At 31.8% G+C, this 23,123-nt stretch overlaps 2 protein-coding genes across 5 annotated transcripts in view; one reads left to right on the top strand and one right to left on the bottom strand.

Annotated features, from left to right (window-relative positions):
- LOC115888915 (5-oxoprolinase) overlaps window positions 1–15,292 on the bottom strand; it is a 31,389-nt gene extending 16,097 nt beyond the window's left edge. The window contains exons 1-5 of one of the 4 annotated variants that reach the window (XM_030908802.1): window positions 15,216–15,264; window positions 15,126–15,157; window positions 13,656–13,878; window positions 13,402–13,593; window positions 3,757–4,048 (exon numbers count right to left, since the gene is read on the bottom strand). In XM_030908802.1, coding sequence (XP_030764662.1) covers window positions 3,757–4,048; window positions 13,402–13,593; window positions 13,656–13,820 — 649 coding nt within the window. In that variant the 5' untranslated portion in view covers window positions 13,821–13,878; window positions 15,126–15,157; window positions 15,216–15,264. Of the gene's footprint in view, window positions 1–3,756; window positions 4,049–13,401; window positions 13,594–13,655; window positions 13,879–14,386; window positions 14,411–14,647; window positions 14,754–15,125; window positions 15,158–15,215 lie in introns of those variants that run through there. The other 3 variants (XM_030908801.1, XM_030908800.1, XM_030908798.1) reach the window with 3 other exon arrangements.
- Window positions 14,564–23,061, top strand: LOC115888916 (glucose-6-phosphate isomerase). The gene is made up of 9 exons (XM_030908803.1): window positions 14,564–14,714; window positions 14,774–15,007; window positions 15,434–15,742; window positions 17,871–18,144; window positions 18,198–18,437; window positions 19,390–19,554; window positions 19,611–19,750; window positions 22,266–22,489; window positions 22,545–23,061. The coding sequence occupies exons 2-9, from the start codon at window positions 14,787–14,789 to the stop codon at window positions 22,730–22,732; spliced, it is 1,761 nt and encodes a 586-aa protein (XP_030764663.1). The 5' UTR covers window positions 14,564–14,714; window positions 14,774–14,786; the 3' UTR covers window positions 22,733–23,061.
- The last annotated feature ends 62 nt before the right edge of the window (window positions 23,062–23,123 follow it).

Here is a 23,123-nt window from a genome sequence, read left to right on the forward strand (position 1 = left end):
TTTTTTCAAAAAATCCAAAAACACTTCAATTTTGTCTGTGAGGGGGACAACTTTTGCGCCATAAATGATTGCAAAATATTCAACCCTCTAAGCGGGGGTATCATCCCCCAACTTTTTTCAAATGGGAAGGGGGGTCAAGTGGCGCCGCAATGAAAAGAGCTTTCTATTCTCTATAGTTCCCCGCCTCGTTTTTGAAAATCGGTCGAGCCATTGAGAAAATATGAAGGATTGAAATTTGAAAAGTTTTTTTAAACATTTATCAGAGTAAATGATAAGAATAAATTCCTTCGACAAATTTGAGGTTTTTTCTTATTATTTTTAGATGTTTAAGCATTTTCTCACTTGCCACAAGGTTGGACGATCAGGTGTGGTAGTTGCTAGATAGCTTGCCTGTAACTTGTGCGTTGAAGTTCTTCTCAATATCGTTAAACTGACCTGCAATAGAATTTCCAAAAATACCAGCCCACACGTTCAATTTCTGAGGGCTTTGTGTGTGCACCTCGTGAAAAACCCTGGGGTTGTCCTCAGCCCAGTACCGACAGTTGTGCCGATTAACTGCACAGTCAAAAAGAAAGTACAGTCATCCGATAAACACACATTAAATAGGACATTATTATCATTCGCCACTCGTTTACTCATAGTTTCACAAAATTGCAAGCGACGCACAATGGTCTAAATGTAAAAATTACGGGGACATTAGGTGACAAGTTTGTCTTCAATGAAGATTGATAGTATGTATAATTTTATAAATAGAATAAAGTCCCATCTTACTTGTATATCAGAGTTTTGTATTTGGTGGATCGGAATGCGATAAAAGTGAGGACAAAGTAAACAAAAATATAAATGTTCATTTATATAGAATTTGTTCTCGAGTATCTTGAAGTTCATTTTGGTAGTTGTGTTGAGATTAGAATATCGTGGTTTGTTTTTTAATTCAGACATGGCTGCTCATTTGTTAGGTAAGTTTAGTTACTTATTTCGAAACACGAATTTTGATATAATTATTTGTCAAAGAAGTATTTACAATTTTATTAAAGTTTAAAGAATGGAAGGCTCAGAAAAAAAAACGAACCTTTTCTTCAGCGTCAAACTCAATTTATTTTAAAGCTAGTATATCTGCCTATCGTGTAACAATATACTTAGCTACTGATAGGTGCAGTCTTGAGAAATTTTTATTTTTTTTTCTATTATGTACAGTTTCGGGTGTAAGTCGAAAACACTTATTTGAGCTTTTGAATAAAAATGGCTGGATGGGAAGTGCCACTTCTTTAGTTGTGAGATGGCGGACTTTGTCAAACAACGCATCCCTACTGCTGACGATGATGACCTAACCAACAAAATATCATGGTTTTCAACTCAAATTGCTTTACGTTGGTAAAGGTGCTACCGAAATAAGAAACACTTTTTAAAGAAACATGTAATTTCGCTTAACGAATATGTTTATAAATCAAGGCCAAAGCACCTTTCAGCAACATGCAAAAACGCCTTCGCGAAAGAACTCAAGAGAATTTAGTGCTGTTAGTACTAGAACTAAGAGAAGACGTACACAAGAATTGGTTTCTCAATATGTCCTGCTGAACTTGTGTTTGCTACTCAGACTGGATATACAAAAAAAGGGAAGAGAAATATTTGCTTTGCCATCAAAAGCTACGATTTCTAGTCCAGAAGAGTTGACAAAATAAAAAATTTAGAAAGGTTAAACAACGAGATGACCATTTTCTCCAGAGGAAGCTTTGATAAAGATAATATTTTGTAGACCAGTAAATACATTCAGTTAAAATACCCAAGTAACACAATATCATTGTCAAAATTGTTTTAAGTTGTAATATATTCACTTGTAAATTCAACAAATACAATGAGAAAATACCATCTTGTTAATATCCTGACGCAATAAAACAAAATAATATTAGGTACTGTAAATGGTATAGAGCGTCAAAAATAAAAATGGCTGTAACTTTTGATACACATAGTATAAACCATTTACCCCTATATCAAAATGCTGGAAAAAGTACCAGGAATTGAAATCTTAAAAAATATATAGGGTGTTTTATTTAAAAAAACTGTAGTTTGGTCTGTAGCACTTTTTTTACACACCCCGTATAATTAAAAATATTTTAACAAGAAGCAATACATTATTACTTATAACTTTTGTATTAGCATTATTTTAAAATTCTTAATAGCAAACAAGATACTGGACTTTATCGCACTAACTGAACACCCTGTATATAAAATAGGAAGGTAAAAATGTAAAAAATATTTTTGATGAGTGTAATTTTACATACCTATAAACAATTATTTCCTTTATTTCAAAAACTAAATTGAGTGTCCCCGTAATTTTTCCATTTAGACCACTGTGCGACGATCAAAATCGTCTTTGTTGAGTTCTTGTATCAACTGAATTTTGTACGGGTGGCACTTGTGTTTTTTTAATATCCTTTGGACACTTGTACGATTCACGCCGGTCTCATTGGCTAATTTTCTTGTACTCAGCGTACTATGCATGGCAACTTGGCCCAATTCGAATACCTTCATAGCTTCATCTACTACAGGATTTTCCCTCTGCCTCTTTTTATTCATAACGGAACAAGTTTCGCGAAATTTTGCTACTAACTCGCGAACAATTTTGCCATAAAGGTGTTTGTCAGGATGGCGTTCATTGAATATCTGCGCAACCCCATTGGTCGACCCATTGCCACATTCACTATTTTTAAAATAAAGTTCGATTATTTCCACTTTTTCTGCAAGTGAGTACACCATAATTGTTAAAAAGTTTAACGATATTGAGAAGAACTTCAACGCATAAGTCACAGAACAGCTATCTAGCAACTACCGCACCTGATCGTTCAACCTTGTGGCAAGTGAAAAAATGCGTCAACATCTAGAAATAACAAGAAAAAACAGCAAATTGGTCGAAGGAATTTATCCTTATCATTTACTCTGATAAATGTTTAAATAAACTTTTCAAATTTCAATCCTTCATATTTTCTCAATGACTCCATCGATTTTCAGAAACGAAGCGGAAGAGAATATAAAGCCCTTTTCATTGCGGCACGACTTGACCCCCCTTCCCAATTGAAAAAAATTGGGGGATGACACCCCCGCTTAGAGGGTTGAAGATTTTGCAATCATTTTTGGGGCAAAAGTTGTCCCCCTCACAAACAAAATTGACATGTTTTTAAATTTTCTGAAAAAAAAAATTACTCTGGCTGTTATGCCTTGCGGAACGTTTTCGATGGGCCACTCTGTATATTAACTTTTAAATTAATTTCCCTTCTTTATATGTTAATTTTCTCCGAGATTTTCTCTTAGCATCTTGATATCCCCTATACAGGGTGTCCCCAAATAAGTGCTGGTAGTGTAGTTCGACCCAAGGAAGACGTCTATGAGGTTTTTTCGCAAAATTTTTTTTTAAAAATTCAAAATTTTTCGAAATTTTTTTTGGAATTTCTTTTAGTTTTTAGTTAAAAAACATAATTTCTTGATAATATGGCAACATAGGTATTAGATTAAGTTTACAAGAAACAAAATCCAGAAAAGATCCAGTGGTTCTCAAAATTTTAGCAAAAAATCATTTTTTTTGAAAATCTTCAAAATAAAATATCTCGGTTATTTTGGACTTATTTGAAAAACGATAAAGAGAAAATATGTTTCTTTTTTCGAGATCTGCCACCCTTAAAATACTTGCACTTATTTCTAGGACACCCTGTATATTAAAAGAAATAAAATAAAAAACATATTCCTAATAACTATACTAACCAATCTCTTTTGCAATTTGTCCAACTTTAAGTTCGTGATCAAAATAAGTATAGCTGTGAGCCAGTGCTACAGAAATACTATCAATTCCTTTGTTTCTAACTGCAATAAGACTCTGTCTGACTTCTTCGACATCTAGATCTTTGATAACGTAAAACTTTTCTCCAGTTTGGCCTTCTACAACAGTCCAGTCTTTAGTTATGTCGCCCAGTTCACATTTTCCTTCTTGTTTAGGTATAACTCTACAATCCACCTCTACTACATCGGAATAGAGTATCTCAGGTCGGCGAATGTTCTATTCAAAATACAGAGAAAAAGAAAATAAATCAATAAGAAGAAAATAGAAAGTTTTTTTTCTAATTTATTTCAAATCACTGGAGAATTGGAAAATCGATTAAAAGTGTCAACTGCAAGACAGAATGACTGATAATGACTTTATTTTATTTATTTCTCTATGTATGAAGGTGTGTAATGTATTTAATTGGAATTTATCTTCTTTGTTACAGTATAGCTCAATAATTTTAGTTGAAATAGCGAAACAATTAGGGAGTCGAAACTTTTAACGCAATTAGTTTCTATTTGACAAGTAGACGACGAAATCAAAGTCTTGATCATAAATTTGATATACAGTAGTAAGTATGTACCAGGATGTAATTCAGGAAAAAAAATTAGCTTCTATAGGGTGACTCAAAAAAGTTTGAGTGAATCGGGATCGATTTTTTTAATGGTACACCCTGTATATTATAGCATTTTTGGCCTCCTTTCAGGTCACATTACACAATCGTCAAATATGGATAAATATATTTTGATAGTTTCATACATACATACTGCCATTTGTCATTACTCGCTGACGAGTATTCGACACGCATCAGAAGATGGTCACGCAAGACGTTTTCTTTCATGAGCTTTTCTGTGACTGAAAAGCCCGATACGTGATGTTATTTGCCTACCGCACTCCGGACATTCAAAATTTATCATTTCAAAACATTTCATTTTCAAAAACATTCGGTTTTCTTGCATTCTGCATATGTAACCAGCCTATCTTAAGCGGAATTTTGTAACTATAGCTTTGTTCGGGTTCTTGTTATTACCGATTCTGAACCGTCCTAGAACTCTGCAGTGCATGCGCAAATGAAATAATGTCTTCATATTTCCATCTGCGCATACGCATCACAGTTCTAGGACCGTTCAGAATCGGTAATAAGAGAAACCCGAAGTAAGCTTATGACTTCAATACTCTCGCAATTAGCCTTTTCAAGGACCGATACGTTTGAGACATGATGGAACCGCCGGTTTCTTAAGAGTTGTCTAAGGTGTCTCTGGTGCAACTTGTTTAATGCGTTCATGTGTCGGCGGTACGGCATCGGCACCCAGGTTTCGCTCCCATAAAACATGGTATGGGGATTATAATTGCTCGGTACACTACAAGTTTCATTTTTGTACTCAAGTTATAATTGTAGAAAACCCTGTCTTTTAATTTCCAGAATGCTCTTGAGACGCTGCTAATCCTATGCTAAATTTCAGAGTCGATATTGGCCTTTTCCGAAATCAAACTGCCGCGTTTTCAACCTTTTAAAAAAAATTATTAAAAATACAAGAACTGTCCGGAAATCAAAACTCTATTACAGTACGTCTATCCGTTCTGTAGCTACGGAGCATCCGTAGGGGGGGGAAACGAAATTCTCTGAGCCGGTAATTCATGAGCGCGTCATACATATTTTAGATAACATTACTTATACAAAAATTTAAAAAACACCCAATCAGTTTAACTTTTTCAATGTTTTTCCACGTAAATGAAGAATGAAGATTAAGAACAAAAGCAATAAAAGATCAATAAAATCACGCAACTATTTTACCGATAACGACTGCATTGTTCTTTCAAGCTTCTCTGCTACCGTTTAATCATATTTCTCGTAAAAAATTAGACGACACGTCCCATCAATAAAAAATCGACAAATTTGTAAGTAGGCAATGAAATGAGTGGGCGGAGTGTTTTGCGGTGGCATACTCGTCAAGTCCACTGAGACTCTCTGCCGCTTCTACAGGGTGCTACAAATTCGAGGTACGAGCATTGGTAACTCGGTAACCGTAATAGATACGAACATGGTTAAATGGGGGCAAAGTTGTGCTTTGGGATGTTCACCAAGATGCAATCAAAAAAGTTTTAAAGATTTCATGGATTGCTGAGTTTTTTGAAAAAAAAACGGATATTTTTGAAAATAAATTTTATTTTTTCCTGTCGTTACTTTTTAGAAAATCAAAAAACTAATTGCACATTCTCATAGCCACTTTATTAGGGCTATCTGACAGTGTTTTTAGATTTTCAAATCAGCTGATAATTTGTGAGATACAGAGGCCATCTTAATTTTTTAAAATACGGACCTGCATTTTTTATTTCAGATTTTGAAAGAACTCGCTCTCCTGAGTACAATGATATGCCACACTTAATATTTTTTTTTGTTTTGGAAATTTGAAAATTGTTAAATTCATTTAAAGTCCGGCTCTGTTTTTTTTTAATATTTAATATATTCATCGGTACAGTACTGATAAGCTTTCAAACTTAACAGTGACGTGGGTTAAATACGGAAAAAAAATCTCCGGAGGATGGATTGGAAATGGGAGAGCAGTATAATGGCCAGCGAGGTTCCTGGACGGTCTGATGAAGTCAAGTAATTCGACAGGTCCAAATTTTACAAAAAATTGAAATCAACACATCTCGGCAGTTACAATAAAGAGTACAAAATGCATTCAAAAGTATAAGATCTATTCAAGAGCTATAAATAAAATTGAACGAAAAATAAATTTGTGCAATTTCGAACATGTAGACTATGTAGAGCATTAGAAACTAGTTTGTAGAAGTTAATTTATTCATAATAACTAAGATTAATATTATGCAAATTATTAGATCGTACACTGAGAATTTCAAATTCACAATAAGAAAAGTTAAAAATAATAATATCTTTAAATTGCTGATCTGGATATTATTTATTTGAATTTTTCAATTGGCTCAGTTTACTTTATTCAATGTTAATTAGCACTGGTCAATATTGTTGCAATGAATATAATCAGATTAAATAATTTCGACAAAATTATACGAAAAAATTCGTCGAAATTCAATCGACAGAGTCGGACTTGAATCTTTTTTAGATAATAATTAAATAGTTGTTGCTGTTAAGGTACCTGAAAAAAAGTATAAAGTGTGGCATATCATTATACTCAGGAGACAGTCCTTTCAAAATCTGAAATAAAAAATGCAGATCCGTATTTAAAAAAATTAAGTTGGATTCTGTATCTTACAAATTATCAGCTAATTTGAAAATCTAAAAATACTATCAGATAGCCCTAATAAAGTGGCTATGAGAATGTTCAATTAGTTCTTTGATTTTCTAAAAAGTAACGACAGGAAAATACAAAATTAGGTTTCAAAAAAATCCGTTTTTTCCAAAAAACTCAGCAATCCTTGAAATTTTTAAAACTTTTTTGATGGCATCTTGGTGAACAGCCCAAGGCGCAACTTTGCCCCAATTTAACCATCTTCGTATCTATTACGGTTTTCGAGATACCAACGCTCGTACCTCGAATTTGTAGCACCCTGTATACATATAGGCAAATATAGGTAGCGATTTATAAAATATATAAAAAAAAAGTCTATACCTATGTTGCGGATTCATTTTCAAAAAAGGCTGTTTTGGAGAGATAAAATATATTGTTGTTTATTTATATGTTTTTTGTCCGCATTCTTGAAATTTCTTTCATAGGTACAGATCCAGTAGACGTACTTTAGGTAGTCACTTTAGATGGTCTGTAATTACTTTTCTATAAATATGGAAATCGTAAGTCATGCAGGATAAAATAATTTTTCTTCGATTTTTTAAATGGAACTGTATATTACTTTTTCAATAGATGGAGAATTAAAAAATATACATTTTTTTTGTCTTTAGAGTACTTTAAAATTTTTAACGGCTTCGCAGATATTCGCGGTTTTATATTTCATATGGCATTTCCCACAGTAAAAGCCACCTAATGATTTTTCTCTCGTATTTTACAGTTGAAAGAGCCATATGAAATAATACTGCGTGTATCTACGAAACCATTAAAAATTTTGAAATACTTTAAATACAAAAAATGTCCATTTTTTAATTCTCTACAACCTAATAAAAATGATACACAGGATGTTCCATTTTAAAAAAGAAACAAAGGAAAATTATTTTGTATTTTAGAAAGTTTGGCGTAGATTACGACATTTAAAACAAAGTAAGTATAGACACAGGTAACCTGGTATAGACCATCTAAAGTAAATACCTAATTAGTTTTGATTTCAGGACAGTTCTTGTATTTTTAATATTTTTTTAAGATTGAAAAATATATATTTTCGAAATATAAAATATATATCTATCGAAATATATTTACTCATAACTTAGAGAATTGTGTAAAGTGATCTCAAAGAAAGCCAAAAATGCAATAATTTACAGGGTCCACTCACACTTCTTTGAGCCATCCTATAGAAGTTAAAATAATTTCTTGAAACATATCCTCGTACATACTTTAGGTTTGTACTTAAACAAAATTCGCAAGTTTTTTTTATTCTAGGAGCTACAGATCCCGACGCACTATTGCCGGACATTGTAGGAATTTAAGTGTCCGCCATATATTTTATGTTTTTTCGAATTATTTGGCGTTTTTCAACAAAAAAGGTTGTGAACAAATTTATAGAAAATTTAATTTTCTACACTAGGTCTTCATCATATCTAAAATATACATTATACATTTATTAAATGTTACGTGACACCATTGACATCGGTCTGCTTTTTAAACCTAGGTACTGCCGATATAAGCATGCAATTTTGCGATCAGTTTTGCCTGATTGCTTAATTTTCGACATGGCTCCGATATTTGTAATATGCCTGGCGTATAAATCAAACCGGTTAAGCAAAAGCAGATTGCTGTACTCGAGTACGAATATAAATCGGTTCGTAGAGGAAAATGAGTGAATACTCGCCATTGTCCTAAACTCGTACGTTCCATTGCACATATCCATTGGCATTTCCATATATTGTGCGTAACAACATGCGAGTTCAGAGTGATAATAAAAACAAAGAAACAAATCCACAAATAAATCTTAATTGTATAATTATAAAAAGGTAATTATTATATCAACAAATACTTGTTTATTTGTTGTACTCTTCTTCAGCTAACTGTTTAGGTACCACATTTTTATTACCTTAATTACAAAATTTAGAAGAAGTTGAATCGCTAAATACTGTTGTTTATACAGTGTGCTACAAATTCGAGGTACGAGCATTGGTATCTCGGAAACCGTAATAGATACGAAGATAGTTAAACTGAGGCAAAGTTGTGTCTTGGAATGTTCGCCAACATGCTATCAAAGAATTTTCAAAAATGTCAAGGATTTTTTGAGAAAAACGGATTTTTCTGATAATAAATTTTATTTTTTCCTGTCGTTACTTTTTAGAAAATCAAAAAACTAATTGCGGATCGTCATAGCCACTTTATCAGGCCTAGCTGATTGTTTTTTAGATTTTCAAATTACCTGATAATTTGTGAGATACATAGGCTAACTTATTTTTTTTTTACATACGGACTTGCATTTTTTATTTGAGGGTTTGAAAGAATACAGTCTCCTGAGTACAACGATATGCCACACTTTATTTTTTTTTGTTTGGGATACTGTAACACAACAAAATTGTTTAATTATTATTTAAAACAATTTCAAGTCCGACTTTGAATTTTTAAATTATTTAACCTGATCATATTCATCGCAACAATATTGATGAGCGCTATAATTAACAATGAATAAGGAAAATCGAGCCGATTTATCGATTTAAAGATGTTATTTTTACCGTTTTTTATTCAATGTATGATCTAATAATATGCAGAATATTAATCGTAGTTATTATAAATATATCAACTTCTTCAAACAAGATTCTAATGCTCTACACGTTCGAAAGGGTTACGACCCTCCCTATTGCAAACATTTATTTTTCGTTCAATTTTATGTATAGCCCTTTCAGTTTCTTATACTTCCGAATGCATGTTGTACTCTTTATTGTAAATGTAGAAATGTATTGATTTCACTTTTACAAATGACGTCAAGTAATGCCCCCACCCCTTGGCAATAGGTCCAGGAACCTCGCTGGCCATTATACTGCTCCACCATCTTCCGGGGAAATGATTTGATTGTTTATATTAAATTACATTTAAATTATTTATTTTATTTTATTGTAATTAATAATTAAATATTAAAAAAAACAGAGCCGGACTTGAAATTAGTTTAAATAAATTGTGTTTAAATGCCCGAAACAAAAAAAAATATTAAGTGTGACATATCATTGTACTCAGGAGACCGAGTTCTTTCAAAACTTGAAATAAAAAATGCAGGCCCGTATTAAAAAAAATCAGGTTGGCCTCTGTATCTCACAAACTATCAGCTAATTTCAGAAAAAATAAAATTGATTTTCAAAAAAATCGTTTTTTTTTTCAAATAACTCAGGAATCTTTAAATTTTTTTAAAACTTTTTTTGATGGCATCTTGGTGAACATCTCAAGGCGCAACTTTGCCCCAATTTAACCGTGTTCGTATCCATTACGGTTACGGAGATACCAATGCTCGTACCCAGAATTTGTAGCACCCTGTATATGTTTTTGGCACATTTATCGCGGAACAGATCGGCTAAACCTAAATAACTCTTATATTCGGATTTCAAAAATATTCAAATTCAAAAAGATTGTAAATATATTCGACTCTTAAATGTATTTGAATTCAAAAAAATTCAAAATGTATTCGATTCTCAAAAGCATTCGCCTACAAGGTATTCGATTCCAAAAAATATAGCCGCCCATACTAAAATATGTTAATAAAAAGTTGGTAGGCAGTTCTTTTAGTTGCAAAGTAAAGGAATTTTCCAATTTTTTAATTTTAATCTCAAAAACTGCGACTTTGACTGATTTTGATGTTGTTACAAATTTTGTTGCAAATATTATTCCTTGGCTAGCGAAAACCGCGTTTCGGTGAATTGAATGTTTCGTTTTTGGAGTTACGATTTTTTAAAAGTTTTAACCCCCTTCCATACCCCCTTACCAACCCCCCACTAAGAACTAATGGCCAGATTCTCGGGTGCCACAGTATTTTTGTGCCAAATTTGGTTAAAATCGGTTTAGCGGTTTTTGAGTTATCGTGTTACAGAAGGACAGACAGGCGGACAGACAGACACAGACAGACACCATGAAAATATTTTGTATTTAGGTCATTTATGACCCAAATAACTCATTTTGAGTGAAATTAAAAAAAACTTTTTTTTTTGCCGATCTTAATAGCCTACCATACCTATTGGTATGGTCGGCGAATAAAATTGAATTCTTCAGTAACTATGATTTGTGCGAGTTTTTATACATATACCACAGAAGAAGAAATTCTTCTTCTGTGCATATACAAGCATATACCTAGCACGGCATTGATTTATATGCCGTGTACCTAGTATAGCTAGATATTCTATGCTAATAGTATGGTCCATTCCAGAATGTTTTTTAAATTTTCTTCATTAATTTGTTTGTCTAGAGATACGCCAGTATAAATAATTATAAATAACTCAATAAAATATAATCATATACGTGTAAAATTAGCATATGTGGTAGTATAACAGAGATAACATAAGACAGCATAACAATAGAAATAAATAAAACATTATAGTCCTAGAGCTGGGAGTAAAATGAACTGCCTGATAGTTACCAAAGGTATGGTAGTGCCAAGCCAAGGGCGCTTTTAGAAAAAAAAAAGAAAAGAAATTATGTGTGCACTACGTGCGTATAGTTGAAGTGAAACTTCTTACTAACAGCTATTAAATTGAAGGATTTGAAGAGCATATTTGAAAAAATTGTATGAAAATGTTTAAAATGTTGAAAAAGTAATAAATTAAAATATATATTTTTTACGCGTAAAAATAGTTTTTACGTGAAACAAATAGTTTTTTACGTGTAAAAATTGTGTGTTTTATTTTTGTAAAAAAACAGCTTAATAGTCCAAGAAAATAGGCCAAGATCTCAACACGAATTGTAAAAGATTTGTTTAAATTCACCCCCGAGAAGGGGTAAAACAAATAAACAATTAATTTAAAAAATTATGTTTTCAGAATTTTCAGAAATTTTCAGAAAAGAAAGTAAATAGGTATAAGTTGTAGAGCGTACAATTTTACATAAAAATGGTCTTTTTTGATCAGATCAAAATTAACCGGGATAGGGGGCTAGAAGCTAGAGGACAACTTTTATTGAAACATTTTTTCAAAGTCCTTACCGTTTTCTCTGAAATTTTAGAGAAAAAACACTTTATTTATATTTTTCACCGTGAATTTTAAAAAAATCTTAATTGGAATTTATAATTTTCCAAACAAATTGAATAAAAATGTTAAATACCGGGTGCGTCTCAAAAGTGGCTCACCCCTATAACTTTTTTATTTTTTCAGCTAAAAAAACGAGATTTGGTATGTATATATGACATAAATTAGGATTGATTGACGTATTCAATTGTTTTTGGTCGCTTCCTGTTTCACCGAAAATGACTACAACTTTTTATTTTTAAATAGCACCCTAGGTATTTTTTTACTGTTGTTCGATAGAAATTAACACTCTGAATAGAATGACATATCATATGTCAACTTTTGACATTTTCGCATATGGTTTATTTGAAATTATAATTTGCGGTTCGTAACGAAAATTTGACTCGAAATACCAAGTGTGTGGTTTCAAATTAAGCTTGATTTTCATGCATCCATTGTCCGACGATACGATGATACGATATTAATTTTATTGGTTGAATTGAAAGACTTTGATTGGTTAGAAACGGTTAACCAATCGAAGTCTTTAACATCAACCAATAAAATTAATATCGTACCATCGTATCGTCGGATAACGGATGCATGAAAATCAAGCTTTATTCGTAAAAAAATCTTTTTCCAAATATGCTAATGAGCCACCCTCGTCCCATTTGCAAAAAATGAGATATGATTAAAAATACGATTTGGGCATCTTTTTAACCGGCCATGACAAGACAATAAAAACATTAGACGATCAAATCTATTTTTCCAAGGCTCTTTGATTAAAAATTAGTGTTTTTAACATAGCCATGGCACTCTAGATTGAAATTTAAAATACTATTTTTTATTAAGCGAAAATGTCAAAAGTTGACGGCTCGAAATTAATCATTTAGCCAAAATTTAACTCATTAACTTAATGAAATTTTTCATTATATTTATGTCGACTTTTGGTTCAGTGTATCATTAATACACACCGCTAGTAACAGAGAAGCAATGTTATCACAAACGTCCACTAATGGATTTACATTAGAAGAAGAAGAATGAAATGACAGCAATTTTCATTGCATAGCCATCACTGACGCCGTTTTTTTTTCGATCATATTGTATAATCGGCCAGGAGGCAAAAAATAATACTTGGCGCCCTTTGTTTGCTAGTAATAGCGAACAGCAAATTACAACGATCACCATACGTCGCTTTTAACTTACGAGCTTAAGTTAGCACAATCGTACGAGAATTAGAACTCTATGGATATGAGTCACTGACTGTTTCCCAATATTTTATATGTATATTCTGACAGCTATAATTTTATACGAATCTTACCAAATCAAATATTTTAGGCCTTGCTTGATTTCCAATCAGCAATATATCCCTGAAGCCTTTATTCACCACGAAAGCAATCTTTTCACCTTTTCGCTCTAAAAGGGCGTTTGTAGCGACCGTAGTCCCCATTCTGATCCATTCTATCATAGAATTATCCACGTGGCCTTCCTCATCCACCGCTCTTCCCAATTCCTACAAAATTCACCTTATAATGTTATGAAATGTTGCGTATAACATATCTTTTTAAACACTACCTCTTGCAAAATTCTTCTAATTCCTTCGGTAGGAGCATCTTTATAATGCTGCGGATCTTCGGATAACAATTTTAAAACTCTAACTTTGCCACTGGGACATTTTGCAAAAACATCTGTAAAAGTTCCGCCTCTATCTATAGCAAACTTAAATAATTTTTGTTCCATAGCTAGTTAGATTTTCAAAGCGCGGTTTTGATTTTAATACAAGCGCTCTTGCTTTTATCTGAAATAAAACGGCTGTATAGACTCAACTAAGTCAAGTACGATTAGAGTATATAAGTAAATAGACGTTAAATTCTGTAAATATTTGTTTAACATAATTACAAAAATAAGAATAATTCAATTTGTAGATTTATCTTCATAATTATACCTAGAACGCGTCCAATGTGATAATTTTAAGTTAAGGTTTCTAACGCCAGAAAGTAGAAAAAAGCATCGATAATAATCGTCAATATAAAACTGACCCAACTCAAATTACAAATAAATCAACGGTTTTCAAAAACGGTAATTATATAAAATATACTTTAATGAAAAAAAAAGAGATACTAAAATACTATCTAGGTATATTATGCTTGAGTAATCTGACAAATGTTTTGTTGGATAATCTTCACAAATAACAAAAAAATAATAAATAAAAGTTATTCCTTGTATAAATTATTAAGCTGTATATCACTAAAATATCAATGGTACACAATTCAAAATTACGATAAAAAAGGGTCAGGAAAAATTACGTGATATATATAGTTTGAATCGCTTGACAAGCTAAATTTGACAGCATTAAGGTTTTAATTTAAAACCTCTCTTAAAACATATTTATTCTAGCAATAAATGTTGAAATAATTATTCAAATCAAAGGTCACATTTCAAATTGCGATTGGGACGTTGTCATCAGAGGTTGTCATGTTCAAAAATTGTATTAAAATTTCTTGGCGCAAAAAATTCACTGTCAGGGACCGTCAAATTTTAAAATATGTAATTAAAAATTTACGCACTGTAAAATCGAATCAAGGAAACTTTCAGACTGATTATAGTAGTATTTTTATTAAAAATTAAATTAAGGTAATGTAACGAGATAAGTATACATATTTGTTAATATCGTTCAAAATTTCATAATATAGATAAGGAGGGAAAATGGATATTAAACGATGTACGATGGCAGGGCAAAAATGTCGCGCGCGCGCCGCAGAAGGAGCGCTTCAATTACACGACACCGGCAAAGCGATGGAGACCAAGCCTAACTTAACCTTAGAGCCATCTTGGGAAGAAATTACCGATTATTACAATTCCGATGGGAAACATTTGGAAATAAAGGAACTCTTCGAAGACGATCCTAAACGGTTTGAAAAATTCAGGTAAGCCTGCATCCATTTTTATCTTAAAAAACACTGTTTTAAGGTAACATTAAAATGTCACCTCTATTTGACCTTCTGGTCTATTTTTTCTAAATATTTATGTTTCTCATATTTTCACCTGTGTTTTCACTGTCTTTTCATTTCATTTGGCTTAAAAAAACATATTAACTGTAATTAATTAATTTAACTTAATCTATTGCTACTTTACCTGTAAATATTAAAATTTTGTTTTATAGAAACCACTTAAATGAATCAATATGTTCAATTGTAAATTTTGAATAACAAACACTACAGGAATATTGAATAATAACACAATTCTGCAATCTAAATTGTTTAATTGGCTTGTATTTGACGTATCGACGTCGTCGGGCAATAGAAAAATAATCTATAATCTAGGTTAAATTGTTTTCATTTTACTCGTTTTAGCTTGAAACTTTCCACACCTGAAGATGGAGAGATCCTATTTGATTACTCGAAAAATCGTATCAACCAAAAAGCCCTGGGGTTCCTTTTTCGACTTGCTAGAGTTCGTAAAGTGGAGCTGGCCCGAGATGACATGTTCAGTGGTAAAAAAATTAACTTTACTGAGGACAGGGCTGTGTTGCATATAGCACTTCGTAATAGATCTAACACACCCATTATTGTTGATGGAAAAGATGTAATGCCTGAGGTGAATGCTGTTTTGGAACATATGAAACAATTTACTAACTCAATATTGAGTGGACAGTGGAGAGGGTATGTAACATATTTTTATTTTTTAATAAAAAATTGTCAGATGATTTTGTCAATATGAATATTTAATTAAGTTTATGTTTGACCTTTTGCATTAACCAAGCAACAAATTAACCATTGAAACTAAGCAACAAATTGACAAAATTAAGTTAAAGGCACCAAACGACAGAGGACAGTTTAATTTACATTGTCTAAAAAGATCCAACTGCTAGCAATACTTGAATGTCATCTTTTGGCCAATGAACCAAACATCTTATTATCTTACTAAAGCATTAACACTTTAACCTCCAATATCTCAGAACTTAAATTTGGCGCTTGGTTCTGTTTTAATAGGTATAATCCAAGGTTCATAGGGTTAATGTATTTAATTATTGGGATTGATAGACATTAACGTGTTTTTTCAATTTTTTTTGTTGGGTTTTAATATTTAAATAAATCATAATTTACTGGAAGGCATACCAGGTTCATCTCAAAAGTGGCTCACCCCTATAACTTTTTATTTTTTTAGATAAAAAATTGAGATTTGGTATGTTAGTATATGACATAAATTAAGATTGATCGATGTATTTAATTGTTTTCATTCACCTTCTGTTTTCAGAAATGACTGCAACTTTTGATTTTTAAGTTTACTTTATTCGATTGAAAATGACACTCTGAATAGAATGACATATCATATGTCAACTCTTGACATTTTCGAATATGGTTTATTTTTGTATAAAAAATAACCCATATATTTTAGAACAATACAACAATTATAGGCATTAAAGTTGAAAGCTACTGAAAAAATATAATAAAAATAAATTAGATATAGCGGGTGTCTCTCAAAAGTGGCTCACCCCTATGGCTATTTTATTTTTTTCATTCCAATCGAAAAAAATTAGATATGATTAAAAATATGATTTGGGCATCTTTTAAATCGCCAGGACAAGACACTAAAAACATTAGACAATCAAATCTATTTTTCCAACACAGTCATGGCACTCTAGTAGGGTTGCCACTTTTTTGGAAGGTAAAAAAGGGACATTGGATTATAAAAAAGGATCGGCGTAGAGGGGGGAGGATAAGCTCTTGATTGCGAACCGCCGCGCGCCGGTTATAAATCGCTACTTCAAAATTTTGAGAAGCTCTTTTTAAGATCAAAATGGTTAAAAATAAAGCCTAAATTATCATTTAAGATTAAACGGGGAGATCTAAATAATGTTGCCGATTCTAAACAATAGTATATTGTTTTATTAGGAGGAAAAATGATACTTCTTGTGACAAGGCTGTACGTTTGACAATGTGTGAGGCACAAAAAGTCATTTTTACTCCTACTTTATTAAGTAGGAGTAAATTTTAAACAATTTCAAACTTTGCAAGTATAAAAAAATAAAAGTAATACCCTGCAAGTAATTATATATCGACAAATTATGCACACTGTTACACTCGTTGAATTTGGCACTTTGTCATTTTAATAACATATTTTCGTACTTTTGTGCTTAGGCGTAAAAGTGCTTTACTTTTATTCCTAAGCATTAAAATTACTTTTTTATATTGCCATCACATCGCAAAAAATTAATACTTTTGTGACGTTTGAAAAAAACATTTATTTATAAGTTTTATAACATGTCTAATTAAATTTGGACTAAAGGAATATTGCTGATTGCTATAGATAATTTTCTCAGTGAAAATACGTAAATAAAAGGACTTATTAGGTCAAAAAAAGTCAAAAGGACAGTTTGTTCTAAAAAAGTACTGTCCTTTTCAAAAAAGGACAGGTGGCAACTCTACACTCTAGATTGAGATTTAAAATACGATTTTTTTAAAGCTAGAATGTCAAAAGTTGACATCATATGTCATTCTATTCAGAGTGTCTTTTTCTATTGAATAAAGTAAAAAATACCATGTAGCCATTTCCGGTGGAACAGGAAGTGGGCGAAGAGTTGGACACGGCAATCAATCCTAACTTATGTAATATACTAACATACCAATTCTCGTTTCTTTATCTGCAAAAATAAAAAAGTTATAGGGGTGAGCCACTTTTGAGACGCACTCGGAATATTAGATTTTCTAGATTCTAATAAATTACTGTATTTTATAATATTATCAATAATTACTGTAAAATATTTTATGTAAAAAAAATTGGTTTTAGATTTTCTGGAAAGCAAATAACTGATGTTGTAAATATTGGTATTGGAGGCTCAGATTTGGGTCCACTAATGGTAACCGAAGCTCTAAAGCCCTACAATAAGGGTTTAAGACTCCATTTTGTTTCAAACATTGACGGAACTCACTTGGCTGAAACTTTAAGAAAAATTGATCCTGAAACAGTATTGTTTATTATTGCTTCAAAAACATTCACTACTCAAGAAACCATAACCAACGCAACGTCTGCCAAAGATTGGTTCCTAGGCTATGCTAAAGATGTCAGTTAAAACATTTTAATTGGTATTTTTTTCTATTTTTTGTTTGTTTTCAGCCTGCAGCTGTTGCAAAACATTTTGTAGCTCTCAGCACTAATGAACCCAAAGTTAAAGAGTTTGGTATTGATCCAGCCAACATGTTCGGTTTTTGGGATTGGGTCGGAGGAAGATATTCTCTATGGTCTGCTATTGGTCTCAGCATTTGTCTCTCTATTGGTTTTGAGAACTTTAATCAGCTTTTGGAAGGTGCTCACTTCCTTGATAAGCATTTTCAGACAGCCCCAATTGATAAAAATGTATGAACTATACACCTGGCGCACGTCATTTACCTCGGGTAATTACACATAAACGGAAAGATATATAAACAAAATATTTTACGGGTATATGTGGGAAATCAATGTGCATAATTTAAAACTATTTTGAAATGTACAGGGTGTGTCAGAACTAAGATCCATACCAAAGTTATATTGTTTCTTAGGGAACACCTGGTATTTTATTACATTTTTGGATTCTTTGACGTAAAATAAGAGTTAAATATGCATGCTATAATAACAAAGCTTGTCAACACCCTCTACATTCCTTTTCAGAATTAATTTTTGTGCTGACTTTTAGAGAAATAAATTTTACTGAAAAATTTGATGGCTTCCTTAAATGTATACATGGGTATTCTGGTCTATTTTAAATATTTATTCTACATAAAAACTTAAAATGTAACACACTGTAATTTTTCAAATAAATTGAAGCAGATTTAAATGCTCTTTCAAACTATATTAGAGTTTCCTATATCTATCTGGTTCAGATTTTCAATAAAGAGCGATTTCAATTGTCAATAAAATGACAACCAAAAGGGCTGTTGTCGTCAAGGCAATTTTCTAGTGACAATAGCTATTTTCAAAATCGAAATTAGTTTATGGACTTTATTTAAATTTATAGCAGTTTACCTTTATTTAATTTAGAAGTAGTTCTTTGAGTTATTTTACGATGACTTGTCAGACATATGCATTTTCCAAACCAAACTACGTACTTACTTATTAAACAATTGTGGGTAAATTAAATAAAAGTAAACTGTTTTAAATTAAATAGTCCATGAACTAATGTAGATATAGATGCACATTGCCTTCGCACATATTTATATCCATAAAAAAATTTGTTTCTAGGTACATCTTTCAGATTATGTATAATTGACCAAGGCGAATGAGGTGCGCCATCCTGTATATTCAAACATCACAAATGAGGTTATTTTTTTAGATTCCAGTAATATTGGCACTGTTAGGTGTTTGGTACAGCAACTTCGGTGGTGCTGAGACACATGCCCTTTTACCCTATGATCAGTACCTCCACAGGTTTGCTGCCTATTTCCAACAAGGTGACATGGAAAGTAATGGAAAATATGTGACTAAAAATGGCGAGATTGTATGTACTCTTCTATTATTAATTCTAATAAAAACTACGACATATTAACATTTTAGGTTGATTATTATACAGGTCCAATTGTATGGGGTGAACCTGGTACAAATGGGCAGCATGCTTTCTATCAGTTGATTCATCAGGGTACTAGAATTATTCCATGTGATTTTATTATACCTGCTCAAACACACAATCCTATAAGGTTTGTACAAAAAATTACAATATCAAATTTAGTAATAAATACAACTTTAAATAAAATTGGTCAAGTGCGAGTCGGACTCGCGCACGAAGGGTTCCGTACCATCCATTATCTATACAACATTAGACACTATATTATTATAAACTTTTTTCCGATCTAGCTGAAATTTTGAATGCGCGTATAAGTAATGAAGAAAAACATTACTGAAAATTGTAATAATCAGTAATAAATATGTAAAAAGTAAAAATAAATAGGTAAAAATTAAAAAAAACGATCGCCTTGACTAGGATTCGAACTTGCCTTACTACGTCTCCAACGTCATAGCAGCGTAAAGTCCTAACGCTTTAAACCACGCGGCCACCGAGGACTTGAAAGATTCTATGTGAAATTTTTACTTAGGGTGTATTCCGTTGCTTACCTTGGTTATATATCGGTTTCCTGAAAGTTTTCTTATTACGGAACACGGTTTCTGAAAAATTCGGTTATAACTGTCACCAAACTAACCAGCGCGAGAAGGCTGGTTTTTCTGGTTTTGTTTATCAATCAATGTCATTTATGTGACAGAAATCAAGCAAATATTGGAAGTTCGAGTGAAATTCTCATTTAATTTCTAAAATTTGTAATAATATTTTGTATTATGTACATCCAAAAGCAATGGAGGTAGGCAGTAAAGGTAAATAAATTTCGTTAACTAAATAGAATGACTTTTTAGGACCATTTAAACTTATCATGCAGCCATTGTTTCTTAAAGTCAGGAACATTTAAAACAAGACAAGTAATCGTGAATGTTTTGTAATCTATAAAAATATGATAACAGTTGCATATACGGTTTTCGGCTATTTTTGGACTATATAAGAAAATTTTTATATACTCACATTCTATTGACCTTAGAGATTGTAAATATGCTGGGGGAGAAGAGGAATTGTGTTTCTTTAAGTATTTTTTCAACCAAACAAACTTACGGGACCGGGGAGTGAATGGGGGTGCTGGACGAGGTAAAAGCATACAAACTGGTAAAACATGACATACAAATATAGAAAAATCACATTTTCCGTTTAAAAAAAATGAGAAAATATGATTATGCACGGAATTTCAAAATATTTTAATTTAATATTTGACACATATTTGACGTTATGAGAATTTTAACACTGACAGAAGGGAAAGCAATGTTGCCAGTCCCACTGAATATTCTTTAAAAATTTTATATCTGTAGCAAAAATCAAACATAAAGATCTTGAGTTGAGGAAAAATGCAATTTTGGTAAAATAAGAGAAAACATTTTCAACAACATACGAAACATACGAAAAAAAAACAGAAAATCAAACCAAACGAGACCAACCGAATCTAACCAAACCAACCAAAAACCAAACCGCTCAGTGTTTTCATTGCTAGAGCTATAACTAAGCAATTCTCTATACCGCTGGTGGCGATTTAAAAAATAAATCAAAACATTTTAAAACCTATGACGTCATTTTTTCCCTTTGAAAAAAAAAGGATGCATGAAATTCCGGACAATTTACTAGCTGATTTGGCAACTATGCATCAATTCGCAATGTTTGTGAAAATTCAACCTTCACTACTGTCATATACTTTAATGTAACCCATATGTAACCTGCCAATGATTTCTGAATAAAACAGTTCTTCATAGTTTTTTTGAAGAAATTTTACATTAAAAGCTTAATTAAAGGATTGTAAGATGGTTGTGTTATGAATATCTTTAATCAGAATATTGATTTTACCCCGCCCAGCACCCCTATTCACTCCCCGGTCCCGTAAGTTTGTTTGGTTGAAAAAATACTTAAAGAAACACAATTTCTCTTCTCCCCCAGCATATTTGCAATCTCTAAGGACAATAGAATGTGAGTATATAAAAATTTTCTTATATAGTTGAAAAATAGCCGAAAACCGTATATGCAACAATTACCAAAAATATAAATATTGATTAAATTTGTTTATTTATTATTGATGTTTTAATATTGGACCTGCAAATCTTCACTTGAGCTGTCTAACGAGTTTAACGGTTTATTAATAAAGTACTTTTCAATATTAAACTCTATTGAAAAGAAGAAAAAGTAAAAGCAGAGAATTGGTACATTAAAAATGCATAAAAGATAAATTTTATAATAGAGGTATGGAAATTTAGAAAACGTCAACATTTGACGTTTCCAATATTTTACCAAACCGTTCCGTATCAAACCGATGTTTTTCAGTAACCGCTCTTTACCGTAGTTTACCGGTCTGGTTCGCCTGGTTTTGCAACGCAATACAGCCTTAAAAGATATTGTTTAGTGAAAGTACTTTTTTATTTATAAACATTTATTTAATTCTGTTTTTAGTATTTGTTCTTATAGCAGCAACATAGATACATTATCTGTAAAATTTTCAACTGTCTAGCTATAACGGTTCATAAGATAGACCTTTGTGACAAACCGTTTTTACCCTTTGGGTACGGAAACCTAAAAACAGCTGAAATATTAACTCCAACAAATGGTTTAAAAATGTTTATGTTATTTTACAGCAATGGACTACATCATAAAATTCTGTTGGCTAATTTCTTCGCTCAAACCGAAGCTCTAGCCTTTGGAAAAAGTACAGAGCAAGCCAAAGCTGAATTAAAAAAACAGGGTCTAAAAGGAGAAGATTTGGAAAAAATTTTGCCCCATAAAGTATTTCAAGGAAACCGACCAACAAACAGTATCATTGTAAAGAAAATAACACCATTTATTTTAGGTGCTTTGATTGGTTAGTATTAAAATAGTTAAGTAAAATACTTGTTACTAAAATATTTGTTTTGTAGCTACATATGAACACAAAATATTTACTCAAGGTGTGATTTGGGACATAAATTCTTTTGATCAGTGGGGTGTGGAATTAGGCAAGCAACTAGCCAAGGTCATTGAACCCGAACTTCAAGATAATAACCCTGTTTCAACTCACGATACTTCTACTAATGGGCTGATCAATTTTTTCAAGTCCATTCGTTAAAATGTATTTAAAACCCTCCCCTGTAATGTCGTTCATTGTACGTCTACTCTTGCAGCTTACATACATTAAAAAGTAACTGCATTTTTCTTGACAATAACTATTTAGTGTATGATAGTCGCAATGCAAGTAGACTTCCCGGTAAAGTCCCCAAAATGTGGTATGGTAGAACATTAAAAGTGGCGCTACATAGAAATAAAAGGCACTTCAAAACTCAGAAAACTTTAATTATACAGATTTTTATTCACTTTATATACTATTGTTTTCAGATCGATGTATAATGTAATTATGTTGTTATTTTGTAATTCAAATAAATGCTGTTTAAAATGTGATATTTAATCAAGTTTTATTTATTAAGTCGTTAATTTGTTTCGATATTTTGTCCCATCACTAC

Source organism: Sitophilus oryzae, unplaced genomic scaffold (genome assembly GCF_002938485.1).
Source record: "Sitophilus oryzae breed Bouriz unplaced genomic scaffold, Soryzae_2.0 scaffold_809_pilon_pilon, whole genome shotgun sequence".
In the NCBI taxonomy this organism is placed as follows: Eukaryota; Metazoa; Arthropoda; class Insecta; order Coleoptera; family Curculionidae; genus Sitophilus; species Sitophilus oryzae.